This window comes from Dermacentor variabilis, chromosome 7 (genome assembly GCF_050947875.1).
Source record: "Dermacentor variabilis isolate Ectoservices chromosome 7, ASM5094787v1, whole genome shotgun sequence".
In the NCBI taxonomy this organism is placed as follows: domain Eukaryota; kingdom Metazoa; phylum Arthropoda; class Arachnida; order Ixodida; family Ixodidae; genus Dermacentor; species Dermacentor variabilis.
Window position 1 is genome coordinate 173,113,674 of NC_134574.1, and position 22,092 is coordinate 173,135,765.

The window sequence follows — 22,092 nt, forward strand, 5'->3', positions numbered from 1 at the left end:
TCCTGATTTCATCACCTCACCTATTTTCTGCCGTCCTCGACTGCGCTTCCCTTCTCTTAATTGCCACCCATTCCGTAACTTTAATGATCCACCAGTTATCCGTCCTATGCATTACATGGCCTGCCGAGCTCCATTTCTTTCTCTTAATGTCAATTAGAACATCGGCTATCCGCATTTGCTCTCTGATCCACCCCGCTGTCTTCCTGTCTCTTAACATTATGCCTAATATTTTTTGTTTCATCACTCTTTGCACAGTCCTTAACTTGCTCTCGAGCTTCTTTGTCAACCTCCCAGTTTCTGCCCCGTATGTTAGTACTGGTAGAATGCAGTGATTTTAACCTTTCTTTTCAGTGATAGTGGTAAGCTCCCAGTCAGGATCTGACAATGCCTGCCGTACGCATTCTAATCCATTTTTATTCTGTAAATTTCCTTCTCTTGGTTAGGGTACCCGTATGAGTAATTGACCTAGGTAAATGTACTTCACAGACTCTAGAAGCTGATTGGCAATCCTGAACTCTTGTTCCCTTGCCAAGATATTGAACATTATCTTTGTCCTCTGCATATTAATCTTCAACTCTTCTGTTGCGCTCTCTCTGTTAGTCTTCAATCATTTGTTGTAATTCATCCCCAGTGTTGCTGAACAGGACAATGTCATCTTCATCTGTGTGTTCTATAGCTGCATGTTTGTTTGCAAGCACCAGGCCAAGTTGGTATGTTTTTACCCTTACTGTGTCTAGGCTGGCCTGTTTCTTCTTGACTAATTTTACTATTTCTCTCTTCATATTGAGGGAAATCATAGACCTCACTAACCTATGATCACTGCAATTTGCCTCACTTAACACTTCTACATCCTGCACTATGCTGGAATCAACAGAGAGTATGAAATATATTTTATTTCTTGTTTCTCCGTTGGAGCTTTTCCAGGTCCACTAGAATCGATGGCGTAGTTGCCAATTGCTTGTTCACCAGCCTGCTTTTAAATGCCAAGCATTTCTTGGTGAACATTTGTCACATTGACAGTGTGGGTCCAGTCGTTTGGTACAGATATCTGACAAGCTAGCTAGCTGCCTATGTCTTGTTGCTCTCATCGTCATTTCATTAACTTGGTATGTACCACAGTTGGCATAGTATGACAAGAGTGTACGACTAACATAAATGATAGGTCATGACACACTATGTCTTGGTGCTCTCACGGTTGTTTTGTTAACTTGGTATGTACCACAGTTGGCATAGTGCGACAAGCGTGTATGACTAACATGAATGATAGGTCATGACACACTACGTCTTGGTGCTCTCACGGTCGTTTTGTTAACTTGGTATGTACCACAGTTGGCATAGTGCGACAAGAGTGTATGATGAACATAAATGATAGGTCATGACATTCATGTCATGACATGCGTGTCAGGTAGATCATGAAACAACATTAACTTGGTAAGCTCTCCCCGCACAATGCTTCACACAACATCTATTCCCACCAGGTTGTGGTATCTGCCAGCTTGTTTTTATACATTCCATTGTCTCTGGACGCGTCGACAGACACGAGAGAAGAAGAAAAGGGAAGAAAAGTTTTACAAATGGTTCTAACATTGTGGTTCTGAACCGCACATAAGCAGGTGACCATGAAGTCTGCTAGGCACACTAGATATTTTCAGCAAGCCTTGACAGAGAACGAGAAGGGAAGTAAAAAAAAAAATGTATCCGGTATTGTATGATGTTGTACTATTCATTGATGATCTGAGGATTTTAGTTCCCACCCTTCTCTGCCATGTGCATGAAAATGTGCCACGGTGTAATCTGAGAGGTGGTATTTGCGGGGCCATTGTGTGCTTTTTGTGAACTGCCTGGCCTCACTACAGCAGCTGCCAATGTCTAGTCGTAGCCCCAAGGCAAATTCGACACATTCTCTTAAGTAATATAATAAAGGAATTTATAGAATAACAGCAATGTATCTTCTAGAATTTGTCGTACTTTTGTGTGCCCCCAACTTAACAAAGGAAAAACAAATGCCTGTTTTTAGCTTAGCTTGACTCAGTACTTTTTAAAGTTGTTAATCTTGTACTCTTGGAACAGGTAGTGTTGTGGTCTGACAATAGTAAAAAAGCGTTTCGAAGCTAAGTTCTTACTGTCGTACAAAGTTGAAGTGCAGTGTGAAGCCTCGTGTAGTTGAAGGCTTCCACATTCAATGTTCTCTTTTTAACAGGTGGTGCAAAGCACTTTCTCTATCCGTCTTTCTTTGGGGGGGGGGGGAGGCGAGGGGGCGGGCATTGATTTCTTAGTCATTGAAGTCCCTCTTGGCACTTGAGACTGATGTGACGTATTTTCAGTATTGCTGGGAATATTTACGTCTAGACGGGGTCATTCAGTATGCACAACAGATAATCGGCGGTTTGTTATACGTAGTAACACAATTGGTCCCAAGCAAAGGCAGATGCAATATTTGATGGCAGATGATAAATAGAATGATGAGATGTAAGCAAATTTCAGGCTTAAGAAGAGTTTGGTATCTGCTGAGCCATTGACTAATGGTTAGCTGGACTATGAGTTAGGTTTACCCAGGAATGGGGATAATTGTAAATTTCTAAGAGAGACATTTGTCCAGAGGTAGTATTTAAAATATGCCGATGATGATACGTGCTCCACAAAAATGCAACAAGGTTGTTGTGAGAATTTCACTTAGCATCAGGTTCATGTACAACCTTTCCAGGAGCGGCACCAAGCTGACTGAGTTGCAAAAGATGCAGAGCGAGTGGAAGATGCTGAAAGATTCACCTCCAAAATGCCCAGATGCTGCAAAGGTGCGCACTTTTTATTTGTGCTGTAATGTGTGGAGGTGACATCTGTCTGTTCGGTAGGTAACCAAACTTTGTAATTTTAGTCGGCAGTACTCCTGAGTTTAGTCACTGTTTACTTCTGAGTTGTAATAGTTGGTACTTGTATTTCTTTCTTGCATATATGCACAATGCCTTACTAGCCATCCTAGTTTTCTTTAATGACCGGAAACATTTAGCTTTAACTTATACTTGTGTATTGCAGAGGTACTCTGTTGGCAGTGTTTGGATCGGACTGCTGGTACGATCTGTTGGGAACTCGGCGCTGACGCCCGTGGTTGTACCTGGGTCGCAAGCCCCAAGGGTAGCGTTGGCCTGGCGGCCTGGGGTACAACTGGAAGCATCCGAAGGTCCCGGCAAAGCATGAGTCGACTGGTAACAACGAAACAACTTGTTTATTTTAACATCGCAAAGAGTTGGTGGTCAGGTTTGACCGAAGTAGAGAGACGGGAGAGCACTTCACTCAACAGAAGAAATCGGAGCCCTCCTTTTGGCGTCCGGGGGCAGCTGTTTTTATACTCTCGCAGTTGAGGGCAAGAAGGAACCCCTCAAAAGACGAGCACGTGAATGTACAATGGGCTAATGGTGACGCACACTGTCGTAGCGATGCCGTAGCACCATGTCGAGCACGATCTCGTAGCACCCTGTCGTGGCGCTGCCGGTCGGACACAATGACTGTAATGAGAGGATGGTCCCTGCTTTGGCATCGCCTGTTTCGGGCATAATGACTGGAACGAGATCCCTGCTTTGGCATCGCCTGTTTCGGGCACAATGACTGGAATGAGATCCCTGCTTTGGCATCGCCTGTTTCGGGCACAATGACTGGAATGCGAGGATGATCCCTAGGCGGTCGCATCGCCGCAGTCGCGCCTGGAAACACCTGGCGATGAGTGTTGCGGCGACGACGATCGGGCCAAAATGTCCGCCGCCCCGCCGCAGTCGCGCCGGCAAAACCACGTGTCGCAGGCGAAACGCAACAGACCGCCCCGCCGGGGGAAGGAGATCCCGATGGACAGGGGACTGCATCCGCTGTCCGGAGGGATGTCGCTCGATGATGCTCATAACCGAAGTCGGGCGTCCCTCGACGTTTCTTGAGCGCAGCGCACAGAGAAGGCCTCGTTCTCTCGTTCAGGTTCGCACGGGACACTGCAAAGTGACTTCGGGAGAGTTCACATTTTTGTTCTCGTTCCCGGCAAGCGTTAGAACTACGCTGAAACTCAACCGCTCAGTCAGCAAGCACGGCACAACCCTCACTAAGCCCTGCCAGGCTCTTTCCCCTTTTTATACCACTGCCTAGTTCCTTACAGTAGTCTAGCATCACTCAGAACGCGTCCACAAATTGAAAAATTGCACTAGAAAGCATATCATCACTTTGAAACACTAAACAAAAGCAATATGTTAAAAAAAAATCCTGCCTCAGGAAGAAAAACATCAGTAACAAACAATTTTGAGGCTGATTCCTACGTTAGGGGCTTCGACTTAAGCCATCGGCGTTACCGTTGAGACTCCCCTTTTTGTAACGCACCTCAAAGGAATATTGTTGTAAAGCGAGGCTCCAGCGCAGGAGGCGGCCATTTTTGGGAGAGATGGTCTGCAGCCATTGGAGAGGGCAGTGATCCGTCTCAATGATAAACCTCGAGCCGGCTAGATAGCATGACAATTTCTGAACGGCCCACACGAGACACGCACACTCTTTCTCGGTGGCGCTATACGCCTGCTCACGACTGGACAGCTTACGACTAGCATACAGGACGGGGTGTTCTACTTCTCCATTTTCCCGTTGGCACAGTACAACGCCCATGCCTCGCTCACTAGCATCGCACTGAACAATGAACCCTTTTGTATAGTCTGGCGATCGTAGCACAGGCTGGCTTGTTAGGGCACTCTTTAGGGCGCTAAAAGCTCTTTCCTTTGTCTCGTCCCAGACGACTGTTTGAGGCTCTGTTTTTCTTAGAGCATCCGTCAGGGGAGCCGCGATATCAGAGTACCTGGGAATGTACCTCTGATAGTAGCCGGCGACACCTAAGAACGACCGAATATCGGTCTTCGTGCGCGGTTGCGGAAAGTCTCGCACAGCGGCCACTTTTATTTCAGAGGGGCGGCGACGACCCTGACCAATCACGTGACCGAGGTAGACAACCTCGGCCTGTGCTATCTGGCACTTAGGAGCCTTGACTGTCAAGCCCGCTTCGCGCAGGCGGGTTAGCACTGCCCGCAAGTGTGTCATATGCTCAGACCAGGATGCGGAGAATATCGCTACGTCGTCTAGATACGGTAAAGCGAATTCTTGCTGTCCCCGCAACACTTTATCCATGAGGCTTGAAAAACAGTATGGCGCGTTCTTCAAACCAAAACTCAACACTTTAGGACGGAATGTTCCCATTGGTGAAATGAACGCCGCATACCTACTAGCCTCTTCTGTAAGTGGAACCTGCCAATAACCCCTGACAAGATCTAGGGTGGAAATAAACTGAGCGCTACTAACTTTCTCAAGGCGCTCCTCGATGTTAGGGATCGGATAAATTTGATCCTTAGTGATGGAATTAAGCCTGCGGTAGTCGACGCAAGGACGAGGTTCCTTGCCCGGTACCTCAACTAAAATCAAAGGGGAGGTATAATCACTCTCACCTGCCTCAATAACACCGAGCTGTAGCATTTTCTTTACCTCAGCCTCCATAATATCGCTCTGGCGGGGTGACACCCGATACGCCTTGGATCGTACTGGCTCTGGGGAGGTAAGTTCTATATCATGAGTAAGTACCGAAGTCCTACCAGGCCTCTCAGAGAACAGACCTTGAAACTCTTGTAATAGCTGGTGTAGTTCGGTTTTCTGCTCGGGCGACAGCGGTGCTTTACTGATAAGGTCACTAATGACTTGACCGGTGTCTTCCCTGTTCGTCACTGAGCCTAGTCCTGGAAGCTCGACCGGAAGCTCTTCAGGAACGTTTACCATCATGCACACCACTGCTTCCCTTTGTCTATAAGGTTTGAGCAGATTACAGTGGTAAACTTGCTGTGCTTTCCGCTTTCCTGGCAGACTTACCACGTAGTTAACGTCCGACAGTTTCTGAACAATTCGTGCTGGGCCCTCCCACTGCACGTCTAGTTTGTTGTTTAGCGATGTGCGCAATATCATGACCTCATCGCCAACCTCAAAACGACGGGCCCTGGCTGTCCGATCATAATAAACCTTGGCCCTCTGCTGGGCCTTTGCCATTGCTTCACCTGACAACTCCTGTGCCCTTCTTAAGCGTTCGAGGAGCTTAAGCACGTACTCCACCACGACTGGGTCGTCGCCCCTACCTTCCCATGATTCTCGAAGCATGCGAAGCGGAGATCGAAGCGAGCGACCGTACACCAGTTCAGCTGGCGAAAACCCCGTAGCCGCATGCGGCGCGGTCCTTAAAGCAAACATCACCCCAGGCAGACACAGCTCCCAGTCAGTTCGATGTTCAAAACACAACGCTCTCAACACGCGCTTCATGACGGAGTGGAGCTTCTCAACGGAATTCGACTGTGGGTGGTACACTGAGCTGTGTAACAGCTTTACCCCACACCTTTCGAGAAAAGTTGTCGTCAAAGCGCTAGTAAACACTGTGCCCTGATCTGATTGGATTTCCGCAGGGAAACCAACTCGCGCAAATATGGACAGTAGTGCATTGACTATCTCAACTGAGCTGAGTTCTTTAAGCGGCACTGCTTCAGGGAACTTTGTCGCTGGGCAGATCACAGTCAAAATGTGTCTGTACCCCGTGGCTGTTACCGGCAGAGGTCCCACTGTATCAATAACGAGCCGTCTAAAAGGCTCCGTAATGATAGGTACCAATTTCAACGGCGCCCTCGATTTGTCCCCTGGTTTGCCCACCCGCTGACAAGTGTCACATGTCCTCACGAAATGGTCTGCGTCCCGAAAACACCCTGGCCAATAGTACTCTTGCAAGAGACGGTCCTTAGTTTTCTTAACTCCTAGGTGTCCGGACCACGAACCCCCGTGTGACAAGCGCAACAGATCCTGACGATAGCATTGAGGCACGACCAGCTGATCGAACTCCACTCCTCGGCGGTCTAGATACTTCCGGTACAGGACTCCACCTCTTTCCACAAAACGCGCAGTTTTCCTGGCGATACCTTCTTTGACATTGCAGCGCACGTTTTCCAGGCTGCCATCCTTTTTTTGCTCGGCTATCAAAGCCGTCCGGCTGACTTTTAGCAACCTATCAAGTCCGTCTGACGTAGGCGCGATGAGCAAATCAGTAGATAGCTCTTCTAACTTTCCCGCGTCGGGCGTTTCCTCTCCAGTATCTGGCGCCTTTAACGTTACAGACTCAAGTTTATTCAGTTCGGGCGTGCTCGGAATATCAGCTTGCTGCGCCTCTGACCCTCTTTCGTTGTTTGATAACGTCGGCCCCGCAACTACCGTCTTTGCAGCGAGCTCCCGAACCTTCGATCTGGTTAAGGCCTGAACACTAGCTTCACCAAACAAAAGCCCCTTCTCGCGCAGGAGGTGATCGGACCTGTTTGAAAATAAGTACGGGTACTGGGGTGGCAGCATAGATGACACTGCCGCCTCCGTCTCAAGCGCTCCGAAAGGTCCCTCAATAAGCACTTTTGCTACCGGCAGACACACGCTATGAGCTTCCACGGCTTGCTTGATCCATGCGCACTCGCCCGTGAACATATGGGGTTCTACGTAAGACGGGTGAACTACATCCATCGTAGCTGCGGAATCGCGAAGCACTCGGCACTCTTTCCCGTTCACGAGGAGGTCTCGCATGTAAGGCTCGAGAAGCTTCATGTTCTCGTCAGTGCTGCCTATTGAAAAAAACACAACTTTTGGTGTTGTTTCCGGACACTGCGCCGAAAAGTGACCCGGCTTCTGGCACGTATAACAAACGCGCGCTCGCCTCATCTCGAACCGCTTCCTGCGTTTGGCTGCCGCCGTCTCTTTACGTTTGGTCGGACTGCTTTCACTCGCATCCTCACTACGCGTGTCCCCCTTTAATCTCATGGGTGTGAACTTCGGCCTCTCAAACTTCAAGCCAAATTCACCCTTTTGACCGTCCTTAGCTCCGCGAGCCCGACGCGTCACAAACTCCTCGGCTAGCTCAGCGGCTTTAGCCACCGTACAAACGTCTGGCCTATCCAAGACCCAGTATCTCACGTTCTCAGGTAACCGACTATAAAACTGTTCTAGCCCGAAACACTGCAGAACTTTATCGTGGTCACCAAACGCTTTCTCTTCTTTGAGCCACTCCTGCATGTTCGACATAAGCCTATACGCAAACTCTGTATATGACTCACTTCTGCCTTTCTCATTTTCCCGAAACTTCCGACGGAACGCCTCCGCAGACAGCCGGTACTTTTTTAGCAGACTCGATTTTACTTTGTCGAAATCCTCTGCTTCCTCTCTATCCAAGCGAGCGACTACGTCGGCCGCCTCGCCGGGTAACAAAGTGAGCAAGCGCTGTGGCCACGTTTCCCGAGAGAACCCCTGCTTCTCGCACGTTCGCTCAAAGTTAACCAGGAACAAACCAATGTCCTCTCCAAGCTTAAACGGCCGCATCAGGTCCGTCATTTTGAACAATACGCGTTCTCCTGCACCGTGTGCCTGACTTCCATTACGAGCGCGTTCCATCTCTACCTCAAGACGCTTCATTTCCAAAGCGTGTTGACGGTCACGCTCTTGTTGCTCTCGCTCTTTCTGTTCTTTACGTTCACGCTCTTCTTTTTCTTTTTGCTCTTTAAGTTCGCGCTCCTGTCTTTTTGCAGTCTCTCTCTCTTCAATGGTCTCAAGGCATTCCGACAGCTCGTCATCCTCAGCCTCTAACTCAAGAATAGCCTTTATCAGTTCTGGTTTTCTTAGTTTGTCTGAGACATCCAGACCCAACTCTCTTGCAAGCTCCAACAATTTCGGTTTGCGCAACGACTTCAAATCCATGGCTGCTCTGAATGCTGCTTTCTCTACTGCTTACTATTGTCTTGCCGCAAACTAACCCGGCAGCAACGACAACCACAATTACCAGCTCTGTTTCTGACACTAACAAAAGCCTGGCAAAGCTCAGAAGAAGAAAGTCCCGCACTCACCAAACCTCGCAGGCAGGAATTCCGCGCAGTCGTTCCGCTGCAGGCAACCAGTCGTCACACAGGGCTCGTTGTACTGCTCCCGGATCGTCGTTGAGCTGCTCAGCATACAGTCAACTGCATCTCTTCGCTGCTGGCCTCCGTTGTCGCGATCTCGCCGCTGGCAGACAGTTGTTTGAAGTCGGAGGCGATCTCACCGCTGCCAACCAGATGTTTGGGATCTGACTGCTGGTACGATCTGTTGGGAACTCGGCGCTGACGCCCGTGGTTGTACCTGGGTCGCAAGCCCCAAGGGTAGCGTTGGCCTGGCGGCCTGGGGTACAACTGGAAGCATCCGAAGGTCCCGGCAAAGCATGAGTCGACTGGTAACAACGAAACAACTTGTTTATTTTAACATCGCAAAGAGTTGGTGGTCAGGTTTGACCGAAGTAGAGAGACGGGAGAGCACTTCACTCAACAGAAGAAATCGGAGCCCTCCTTTTGGCGTCCGGGGGCAGCTGTTTTTATACTCTCGCAGTTGAGGGCAAGAAGGAACCCCTCAAAAGACGAGCACGTGAATGTACAATGGGCTAATGGTGACGCACACTGTCGTAGCGATGCCGTAGCACCATGTCGAGCACGATCTCGTAGCACCCTGTCGTGGCGCTGCCGGTCGGACACAATGACTGTAATGAGAGGATGGTCCCTGCTTTGGCATCGCCTGTTTCGGGCATAATGACTGGAACGAGATCCCTGCTTTGGCATCGCCTGTTTCGGGCACAATGACTGGAATGAGATCCCTGCTTTGGCATCGCCTGTTTCGGGCACAATGACTGGAATGCGAGGATGATCCCTAGGCGGTCGCATCGCCGCAGTCGCGCCTGGAAACACCTGGCGATGAGTGTTGCGGCGACGACGATCGGGCCAAAATGTCCGCCGCCCCGCCGCAGTCGCGCCGGCAAAACCACGTGTCGCAGGCGAAACGCAACAGCAGTAAAAAGCATTTAAAAATTTTTATTCTGGGTGATTATGAGCATCTTTTTTGGCTGGTATGTTGGTCACTCAAATGAGTACTGCAGTATGTTTTGCAAAGAGCGTAGAGAAGTCTGCTTAAATACCCACAGAGCCTACAGTGTTTTAGTAATGTAATTAATTGTTTTATCACCCACTTATGGCAATAACTTCTTTTTTTATTCAACAGACTTTGTTGCAGGGCCAAGCAGGAGTCCCAAGTTCATTGGAGAAGCCTTCAACAAGGTGAGAGGTCACAGTAAGATGGCAAGCTTCTGAGCTCGTAATTTCAAACTGGAATGGTAGGCTTAGCTTCAATTCAAATATGTTGTATCGTTAACATATTTATAAGTTATACGATCTTGCTATTGTGCCTTTATGCATCTGTTAGCTTATGATAATAAAGTACTCTTCTTTTATTAGCAAAGTTCTTTATTTTATGATTTCATCTTGTGATTTTGTTTGGGTGTGTGTGTGTGTGTGTGTGTGTGTGTGTGTGTGTGTGTGTGTGTGTGTGTGTGTGTGTGTGTGTGTGTGTGTGTGTGTGTGTATCATTCGATAATATGCAATCTCTTGTTGGAAGCATCATGCTGCTTCTTATGTCGTTATCTTGTATGCATTGTGAAACAGGTCTCCCAGGTCATTCTACTTTAGGACCTCTTAATGTACTGCTGGAAATCTATGCTTGTTTTTCTTGGTGGGCTACTAATAAACTTCTTATCATGAAACAGAAAAATTGGCATCCACCCATACTGTAGCACAAAGCTACAAAGGAAACCCATACAGGTTTCTCAGAAAGAAAGCCTGGCAGTTGAAGAAAAATTCATCCTGGTCTGGGACTCACCCCCTTTCATGTACTTTCCTCCACCTTGTGGGCTTCCGCAGAACTGATTTGTGATGAAACTTATCAGTAGCTGATAACATAGAAGTGATTGTCATTGACATGCTGGCATCTGTAAGTAACATCTTAATGCATTTGCATAATAATCTAATTTGATGAAGTTTGATTGATATGAATTTGTGTGGAAACACGAGCGTAGCCAGATGCAAAATACTGAGACCGCATGAAACATCAATTTGGTGTAACCACTTGTGAAAAATGCTTGAAACAGTTTCAGCAGGTGGGAAGGAACAGTCGCCTTGTACGTAAGTGTGCAGTATGCAGCTCATTGTGCTTGTTCTCATTCTGGCGTATTTTCATGTCACTGCAAATGTTAGTATATTCAAGTAAAAAAATTACATTGTAGGGTTTCACATTTCGGGACTGCTGAAAGGTACTGTAGTGGGGGGCTCCGGATTACTTATGACCACCTGTGGTTCCTCGTGCACACCCAATGCATGGCATATCAGCATTATTGCATTTCACCCCGATCTAAATGTGGCCGCTGTGGCCAGAATCTAACCGCCAACCTTATGCTCTGCAGCATAATGCCATAGCCACTGGGCTACCCATCAGGTGTCAATTTATTTAGGCGAACCATTTTAGGTTAGCATATGTTGGAAACAAGGTACCGTATTTTTCCGTGTATAACCCGCACCCACAATTACAACAGCCGGGGGGGGGAAAAAAATCCACGTGTCTAACCAGCAGAAATAACTGCATACAACTGCTCAAAACTTTGCAAAAACAGTCCATTCACGGATTCATGACTTGTCCATGTCATATCTTCGGCCAGCGGCTCTGTCCCCTCCATTTTTCGGCGATGCTGATAAAAGCTCAATTTACATGACAGCGTGATCGCGCACGAATCAGTCACGTGACATCCGACGTGAATCGGACCACATCGCAGGCGCAGCTAGCATTAACGCGACAGAAGATGACAGCGTGGACGCAGCAGCTCTTGCATTGGCAACGGCAACGCAGCAAAAACGTGACCAAACCAAAAATCCCAATGGTGTTTTCGCTCTCACCGTTTGACGTATTTCAAAGCGCTTCATGTGCACTGAAAGAGCACTGCAGGAGCGGGTGACGTACGAGTTCGCCGGCGCCGCATAGAACAAAGAAACTGTACCTTCCACAGCGGTACGAAAATAAGAAGCAGAAGTGCATGGAACTTGCGTGGGTGGACTACAGACGGCACTGCTCAAACAGAACGCGGAAATGAATTTTTTTTGGAGCAAAATCTAATATGGCTGCTTTCATTGGTAGCGCGCACTGGTACGCGCCGTGCTCACCCTGCTGGCTATGCGGCATGCTTCACTGTTTAGGCTGCCGTGTAGCTGGTGTGTTCTAATTGCCAGGAGACCAAAGAGCGTCTACTGATACCCATACAAACAAGGCACAAGTGAGTGAACAGAATGTGCGACCTTATTGGCAGAAGACAAACAGTCCGCATTCTTGTGCAAGAGCAGAAATAAAATTTGTATGTTGAGATATGCTGGAATCATTGACATGAGCTCGTAAAGCGGCTCCCCGTTGTCGCACATGGCGGTCTGGCAATGAGTCACAACCAACAGCGCAAGCAGATTGGCTAGAGTGTCCCACCTGTTAGCGCCGACAGTCGCTGTTAAAGATGAGCAACTTGCATTGTGAAGCATTCGGGTGGTGCAGGCATCTGCTGCCGCAGCCAACACAGTGACGTGGACTACCTGGCATTTTAGCGCTAACTCCTTTTCAACCTGCACATTTTTTTTCTTTCAGGGGCCGCTAATGTGTGGCTTGCACTTGGTTCCCCACTTTGTCTCAGTATAGGCAAATCAGTTTTGCGGGCATCACATTTGGCAGCCAATTTTGCTGGCCTTTCCACCCATGTGGCTGTCAACTTCACACACATCAGACCATGTAGCATGTATACTGGTCTCTGTGCATGCCTAATCGCGGCCGAGAAAGGTCACAGGAACAACTTATTTGCCCACGGCTGCAGCAGGAAAGGACGAATGGGTAGCACGAATCTAGGTGTGTGTAAATTGCGAGTCTATGTCGCACTGCAGACTGCAGGAGCAAATGCTTACCTCTACAGGCTGCTTCCAAATGCAAGTGGCCAGGCCCCCACATCCAAGAAACACGAGAGGATGACTACGACCAAGTGGGGCAGTGAAACTAGATTTGGCAGTCAATCACTTCAGTGTAGCTTGCGCAAAAACACAGGCTATCGAGCAAGAATAGCAATCCTGACGAGACTAGGAATTAAATATAGGAATAGAAAAAACTTGCATTCAAGAAATAAGCCACTCTGCTCTGCAAGCACTGAAGGCTAAATACATTAAGATAAGTAAAATGCTGCATAGCACACATTGCATAGGTTAATGAAAAGCACATGCCGATGCTGCATCAGCTATTTCAGGAGAGGAATTGCACATGGCAACGTACACTGGAAAATAAAGCTACAGATATGTTATACTGAAGTCGAGGTTTTGACGGAAGCCCGTCTGGTCGGGAGGCATCATGAAGAAGGGTAAAAAGAAAGACACCGACCACTGAATGAATACAAGAAAAGACGTTTCGGCTCCCCTGACGGGAGCCTTGTTTACAATGAAATCAAGGACGTGCGATACAATGTTTATATGGCTTTAAAATATGATGTAAGCAGCGTGTGTAGATGGGGGGGAGGGTATCGTCATTCCGGTTGAGGGTGCTATCTGTCATTTAGATTAGGAGGGATTCCAAGTGGTGTCCTGACTTCAAATTTCTTTCTTTTTCTAATATCTTAGCGTTATCCCAATCAATCCTGTGGCCCAAGTCATCTGCATGCTCTGCCAATGCGTTTGAGGCGACTTTTTTCTTTTTGACATCGTTGATATGCTGCTTCAACCGCTGTTCGAAATTTCCTGTCTCGCCGATATATACGCAGTCGCAGTCTTCACATGGAATCCCGTAGACGATGCCAGGAAACTTAGTCTTTGGAAGCTTGTCTTTCACGTTTACCAGCCGGTGGCGTAATTTTTGGGGCGGTACGTGAGCTACCTGGACGTCATAGCCGCGTAGAACGCGGGCTAAGCCCTCGCTCACACCGGGCACATACGGTATGGGGGCGCGTTTTCTTGGGAGCACACAGTCAGGCCTTGGGGGCTGAGACAGATGGCGTTCCACCGAGTTCACAAATGACCTCGGGTAGCCACATACCGAGAGATTACGGTGAACCTCTTGTAGGTCGGCAGCCCGGCTTTGTGGCGTTGTGCAGATACGCTTGGTTCTGCCGACAAGAGAGGCTACTACCGATCTCTTCTGGTTCATCGGGTGCACTGAATTAAAATGCAGATACCTGCCTGTGTGTGTGCTCTTTCTGTACACGGTCAATGCCAGACTGCGCCTGTCACGTTTTACAAGGACGTCCAGAAAAGGAAGCTTGCCATCTTTTTCTTCCTCGACTGTGAATTGGATAGACGCTTCAGTACTATTCAAATGTGACAAAAATGAAGGAATCTCTTCTCGCTGAATTATGCAGAACACATCGTCTACGTAACGTAGGAAGACTCTGGGCAGCGAGTTGAAAGAGGCGAGTGCTCGACGCTCAAGCCATTCCATAGTTAAATTTGCAGTAGTTACCGAAATGGATGCGCCCATCGGTGTCCCGTGCACTTCCCTGTAGAAGGTGCCTTCAAAAGTGAAGTAGGTGTTCTCCAGGCAGAACAGGAGGAGCCTCTTCAAGTCAGGAACGTCGATGGGCGTCCTTTCTGGTAGGGTAGGGTCATCATCCAGAGCGGCGGTGCAAGTTTCCGCGGCGAGTCGAATAGGAACGCTTGTAAAAAGCGACACGACGTCGAACGAGACAAGCGCTTCTTGATCGTCGGGAGTAAAATGACGAATCTTGTTTATGAAGTCTTCAGAATGGTGAACGTGTGTGCTGCCTCTACCAACGAGAGGGGAAAGAACCTTATGAAGGTATTTGGACAGTTTATGAAGCGGAGAGCGAGTAAAATCAACAATTGGTCGCATCGGGACGTTAGGTTTATGTATTTTTGGCAAACCGTAGAGCGCCGGCGCCGAACCGTTAGTGCACAGAAGGGAGAAGTACAATCCTTTGTGCCTTGGATCTACAAACCGGAACACATCCGTAAGAAGCTTCTGTAGCTCCCTCTGTATCTTCAGTGTGGGATCCTTCTTCAGACGACTGTATGTTGCCTCGTCCGCAAGAAGTGACATCTTGTCACGGTAGTCAGTCCTGTTAAGTAGCACCGTGGCGTTGCCCTTGTCAGCCGGGAGGATGACGAGATTTTGGTTTGAGCGAAGGTCTTTGATCGCCTTGTTTTCTTCCGCTGAAAGCGGGGAGACGGAAGGGTGTGCGTGAAGCCGCGAGAGAATGCCTATGGTGCAGGTTCGTGCCTCCTCCCTCTTTGAAGCTTTGAAGATTCAATTTGGCTGATAGCATTTTCTACCGCACAGACCAACCTTTTTGCATCCTTCTGCGGTCCAAGCTTGAAGTTCAAGCCCAGGCTCAGAACTGCGAGTTCTGCCGAATTGGGCTTGTGCGACGAGAGATTGTGCACGGCGGACGCGGCAATGTTTCTGTGCAAGACATCAGCGGGTGGCGACAGTTATACTACTAGACAGCGACTGGCATTACGCAAGCGTGAGCGAAGAATCCACTGACCTTTATATTTGAGTGAGGAAGAATGACCTCTATAAAGAATGGGCAATGAAGAAGCTTGCATTCTTAGAGAAAAAAATTGTACTTGGCAAAAATGGAATTTGACATGGCCAGGAAGCTGATTAAGGGCAAACTGTCGGAACTCTTTTGGCCAGCGTGGTCCGTCCTTGGTCAGAGGGTTGCAGGTGCATCTGAACACAAAGAATTTCTAGAAAGTCCTTGTTGAGGTACCTGGATGACTCGGCGAATATCCAGGCTGGTGGAATGATGGCTGAAGCTCTTTTCACTCTTGACACAGTCGTCCGTAGACTTGATATCTCATGCAAATACTTCTGGAATGGCTTCTTTGTTCGGGGTGTAACGCCTTGCAAATTCGGCTCCAGCCCCTTCCTGTTAGTGTAGATGGGGCAGGCACGTGCCCCCCCCCCCCCCCTCCCGAGATTAAGCAGCATAACCACCCACCCTCCCCTATTCGCCCAAGGCACCACTCCTCACACACATTCCTAAAGCGTCGACAAATCAATCTACTCAGTGGTCAACATTTAGCTGCCTTTTAAAGCGAAAGCAGTGTATGACTAACTTCCGTAGTTTCTTTTGCGTCCGTTAACAGAACAAAGCATGTGGGCTGATCCTGGTGACAGTGCGAAAAGGGTCCAAGATCAATGGCACGTACCCCTGTGGACTCGGGAACCTATAACACGCCCTTCGGAATCTTCGGGATGGTCCCACATATAGGGAGTGCTTAACGCCTGCTTCACCTTCACCGCGGGTCGGCCCGGCATTGCACTGCCTTCGGAATAGACCCAAGTGAGGGGAGCACTTAACACCTGCTATACCCCCGCCGCGAGTGGGACCAGTATTGGAATATCTTCAAGATCAGCCTACGTATGGGCAGTTCTTAATGCCTGCTTCACCTCCACCGGGGGTCGGCCCAGCATTGCACTACCTTCGGGATGGATCCACGTGTGGGGAGCGCTTAACGCCTGCTTCACCTCCGCCGCTGGTCAGCCCGATATTGCACTGTCGTCAGCTTTCGCTGCCATTCCATCTTCACGGAGTGGAATAGTTGTCAATCTTTTCACTCGTTTTTGATGCCGGTAGTTATCGGCATCTCCTGGGGTGTGGAGGCTAGTTTTGTCATCAATTCGGTGCCCGCGTGATTAACTCAAGATGAATTCAGTTGTTGCCATCTATTGCATCAAGCAGGGCGTAGTTTATTCTTTTAATTATAATATTTTATTTTATTTATATTGCCCAACACAATATTTATGTCACCATCTATTCAACGATCATGCGCATCCCTGTTGCTTCATTAGTTCAACCTTCTTTGTTTAGACTGATCCAGGGGCCAGGAATGGGATTCGGTTCATAGTCGGGTGGTCTGAGTGCTCGTGGAACGAGTTGTGGCCGGAGAAAACGCCATGAATACTTTGTTTAACGCAAAACGACAGACACTAGAAAGACGACCAGGACAAGGCGCAAGTCTGTCGTTTTGCGCTAAACAAAGTATTCATGGATTCGCACCAACTATCCCGCCAACGCATTGTGAGAAAACGCCAGTTGCATTTAACTTTTCCTTTGGCTTCATTATTTCCTCGAGTGACGGCTCGCCGCGATGCTGGCAGATCCTTGGAACCATATATCCGCGATATCGGTTCGATAAGGTGGAAAATAAAATATTGCGAAACAGCGTCGATCATCAGACCCTGCAATAACCCTTAAACCCATAAGCAATATGACTGTCACCTGCTACCTCGTCTGGTTTTTCCCTTGTTGTACAGCACTTTTCATGCAAAATCGGCAACTGGAAACAAGAGTCGCAAGGAGATGAGAAATTAAGCGATCTACTAAGCGAAAAAGCCAAAGCAAAAGCTAAACAAGGAGGAAAAGCTAAAATTGTTTGTGAAAATATTTATGGATCAACATCTTATTTAAAAAGGAAGTAGAGAAAATGCCGCCGGAACTGGAGAATAATTCCGTATGTTTTGAATGGCGCTTCTACAGTTATCACTCGAGCTGCCTGGCGCAGCCACTTCCCTGCTGTGCTAACAGGGGGGTGTTCTAACCTTCCGCGGTGGGTGCAGTGCATCTAGAACCGCAGCGTCCTGCGCTCTACGTGGTTGTACAGCACTGGTGACCACGCATCGTTACGCAACTTCCCAAATAACAAGAATAGGTTTTGCTACTTGGTAGAGCAGTAAACGAGGGATGCAAAAGAGCTGTGATGGTTCCACACACATACATTTCTCAAGTTCTTCCAGCGCTAATTCAAAAAACGTTACTAGAAATCTTTATTTTGCACTTTCGCTTATTAACTTGTTCTTGTTCATCCTGCGCATCTTTGTACGCGAGTCCATTTGATATGGTTCTTTGTTTGCCAAGTAAAGAATAGGCGAATCTCACATGTGTACCTGTGAGAGACACGTTATTTCAATTCCCTTTTGCGGCTTTATTCGTCTTTATGGCAAATGGTGGGCATTATTCAATTTGTACTAGTAAAAGTACCCTCCACCTCATTTGCATATAAAAGTTACCATGGCTTGGGGCCCCCCCTTGAAAAAAAATCCTGCATACGTGCCTGAGATGGGGGCTCCTGTGATGACCAAGATGTGCTTGGCACAGACTCTGTTAGAGCAGAACAGTGACACATGAGATACAGCAGAGATTATCCAAACTCGTGTAGTGTTTTCTTTTATGTTTGAACCAATTATGCTGAACTGTAAACATGAACAAACGTTCATATCATCTGCTACAAACAAATGACATGTTTCTCAAGACTAGCAAGCCAATACAGCATATTTCAACTATACTTATTTCTGAACCTGGTGTTGTGTACCTCATAGTAGCAGCCAGAGTCCACACAATAGCCTTGTTGTAGCAGGCAGCAGCTTCTGTTTAGTGCGTGGAGTGTATTGCTTTACACTGGTGGCGTCCTCATTACTGCATGTCTGGAACAGAAATTTTGACTGCATCAGGAATTGAAAAAGCACAATTTTGCAATATGAAATGCAAAATGGTGTGGCATATGTATTGTAATGGTTTGTGGCTGCAGAGCACATGCAGGTGTACACTGTCTGTTCTAGGGTGCTAAAGCGGCATGTTAAATAAATATTGCTACTGTCCATGAGATTGATGTCTGCCTAACTACAATGCATGTCAACAGCTGAAGTATTATTAAGATCACAAATGCGAACGTTTGTGTACTCATTTATACACTAGAGGAGATCACACTGCTGGTTCCACAAGCATGTGCATGGAGGATATGAAGCTGTCGGAACGGTTGCATTATTTTTCCGCACGAACGTGATGCACCGCTTCACTTAAGGAAAACCAAACTGGATAGCAAGACTATTGGGACCAACAAGTATGAAATATGGACGAATTATCATGCATGCAACTGTTTAATACATTAAATTCAGTGCTTTCACTTCAATTTACCAAAGGGTTATTCAGTTTTGTGGACGAAAAAAATTGGCGGTGTCGGAAAAAAATTAATTGATAAGGCTACTCGGCCACCCTTGGCCACGGCTACGGGATGAAAAATTTTGTGTTCCGATATCGCTCCTTCTTTTTTTGTGTGTGTGATTGTGTGTGTATAACGACGGCCTCACAACTAAAAGTTTATTTAGGAAACAGCAACAGAAGGTCCCGACTGCCCATGTGTAATGCAAGATCTAATTCATTAACTCTTTCATTACCACGCCTACTCAAATCGATCACCGGTGATCGATGCCTTAGAGCACCAATTTCAACATGTTGGAGCCTTTTCTTATCCACTCAAGGCAATTTAGTAGTTAGTACAGGCACTTAACTTTCAGAATCAGTTTACATTTTTGCGCTCCAGCAATGTTCTGATTTTTCACGGACCTTTTTGCGGTCTAATGTGCGTATGTTGTAATGAAAAGGAGATGGGGTTGTCACCTTCCACAGCGCTCAAGAAAAAAGCATGCCACTCACGATTACACTGCACTAGCATCAAAATTTTGTAATCAAATTACTTCCAGCAATGCAAGAAGTAAATAATATGGCCGGCTTTGCCGTGCGACAGTGCTAAGCGGTGATAATTAACTGAAAATGACGCCAGCTCTTCACTAGCGAGCTTTGGTTTGGAGTCCGAGTCACTTTGTTGCGCCGAAGTGTATTTCTTAATATCCGCTGCATGTTCAACATGTCGACCTGGCATTTTCAGCCAGTTTCCAACCGTTTCGGTTTTGCTTAGCTTGTAGAATCTCTGCAAGGGGCTCTGCCGGTGTCACTCAGCAGTTATTGAAATTCACTCCCATGGCGTCATCCCGCGCATCTGTGTCGCGAGAAAAGAGTTGTGCTCAAAACTATGCTGCACCCGCACTTCAATTTAGGGATGAGCACTCGAGTAATGATTCCGAAGATGACAGCAAAGCAGATTCAAGCTCTGACAGTGACAATGTTTTGAGTCAGCATGGGGACATCCGCCCCTGTTCACCAACGAGTTTTCTTTGCGGCCTTGAGCAGCATCCTTCCTTATGTGCACCTATCTGTCGATCTTTTTGCATGAACTGAGAGCTCTACTGATTATCTTCAGAGTGCATACTTCACTTGGTTATGATGTGCTGCCATCGGCAGCAAAGAAACTCCATTCGTGCCAAGAAGCACATCTCGCCCAGCGCTATGAATCAGCACAAGACAGTTTACAACGGCGTGGGATTTCTTTCTACTTTTCTTCTCTGCAGAGGTGATAAAGACAATCTGCAAAAATGCAAACATATATGCTTGGATGCATAACCTTTTAGTTTGCCCAGCTACGCTGAGAGCTATCGGTCCTGGAAGAGGTGCATGACTCTAGACGAAGTGGTGAAGTATGTTCCTTGGATTTCTCATCGGACCATCTTCAGAAGATGCCGAAAAGGAGGAACTGAAAAATTTGTTACGAGGACCGCAAAGTTGAACAAAAACCAGATGTTTTGTGGGAAAAGTGCAGAGGGCACCAATGCTTTACAATATCCAGGAACTGCTTTACAGCATGGCATGAGCAATGAACTGGTCTTAGTTTCTTTTCTTTATCCAAAAAATGGCTTGCTGAGCATTTAGTTCTTCAGACACTATTCCTGGGTTATCCATCTTTGAAATGTATATTCTGAATTTCCTTTGTTTTTGTAGATACCAGGTTTTTTTATTGCAGTTTTTATTAACTGGCAGCAAGAATGATGCTTTCTAAAATTTTTGTTTTACCTTATAAATATTTTTGTTTGGCAACGTATGTTTTTGGACAGAGCATATCATTATGCACAATATGCCATGCTGCAATGTGTGCTGTATTATTATTTATACTGATAAATAATTTTTTCCAATACCTATAAAAAACGACCATTTTTTTCAGTAACGAAAGAGTTAAATTGTCTCCACCTGTAAGATAACAAGACGAATATTATGTAACGATCCAAGCAGCGATGTTAACCAATTCACTGTTATTTCCATCGTCAGTCGCAACAGAAACCGGCTCCCGTTTCAATACAGATGTGTTCCGCAAGGTTCACGACAGAAACCTTGCTTTCGGGCTAACATCTCCGCTCACAATGCGCCTCTTTACCACAAGTTAAATAATGCGAGGTATTGAATCGCAACAAACTGGTTTTAACACAAAATAAGCACCCAGCTTAAGTCTATGAACGAATGAATCCGTGCCTGCTGTGCACGTGAACATGCCGGTAAAAATTTTAAATCCAGGCTGGAGGTCACATAGAAGATCGATGATGCTGAAAGCTATTTGCATTTATAATGGCAGAAAAAGCACCAAAATTACTAATAAAGAGTACAATATCTAATTAGCAATGATCATTTTGTACTCTTTGTTATGTAATGAGTAATAAAAATGCTTCAATAAGTGTGGGAGAAAGATTGTAGGTTAATATTGCGTTTATTACGGCACCTCTAGCGGCAGATGTTGAACTTACGCAGGCAGCCTTTCTTTTATTAGCAGTGCTGCGCGGTCGACTTTTTTGCCCTCTGTGGCCATTTGTTGAACTTGAGAGTGTGCTACCCCTGGGCGTAATAGTATTTGCTAACGCAGAATGGCAACCTCTTAAGAGGAGAATGGACGACCATGTAGGAGGGGAGAAAGGTGTTTCAACACATAGTGATAGGGAGAGGGTGGGGTTCCCCAGAAGCTGACAAAATAAATGGCGGAGAACTTTGCCTCGAGGTGTGGCGACAAGCCAGAACTGCCGTGAAGCCGCACCTCTAGACAATATTCATGTATAACCCGCACCCCAACTTTATTGTTGATATTTTTTAAAATTTTTGGTGTGGGTTATAGGCGCGAAATTAGGGTACTTATTGTTGAAAATAGCGTGCCATACCGGTTTTGCCACTGCACTTAACCATTTGACTAAACCATTGTCCAAGGCTCGAGAGCATTTCCTTGCAGAATCAGCTGATAAAACAGTCTCCGCTATTGTCAAATTACAGGCAATTGGCTTATTGAGCCGTCAGTGCACACTGAAACAGTGAATGAGCTTTATTTAAGGTTATTTGCTTCTCGAAGCAAAGTAGGCGTCATATTCCGAATGTCCGACGATTACTGGTTAATTAATGTCTCGCTATTTTTTTCACTCAGTTTATGATCAATGTACTTCATTTAATTTGATGTTCTTCTACACAATTTTGGGTGAAATTATTTTTCCGTGAGA

The 22,092-nt window shown here is 46.9% G+C and overlaps 1 protein-coding gene across 2 annotated transcripts in view; it reads left to right on the forward strand.

The window, feature by feature from the left end:
- Window positions 1–22,092, forward strand: part of klar (klarsicht) — a 684,286-nt gene that overhangs the window by 653,971 nt on the left and 8,223 nt on the right. For both annotated transcript variants that reach the window (XM_075700314.1, XM_075700315.1), the window contains 2 exons: window positions 2,705–2,795; window positions 10,090–10,145. In XM_075700314.1, the coding sequence (XP_075556429.1) occupies window positions 2,705–2,795; window positions 10,090–10,145 (147 nt within the window). The remainder of the gene's footprint in view (window positions 1–2,704; window positions 2,796–10,089; window positions 10,146–22,092) is intronic.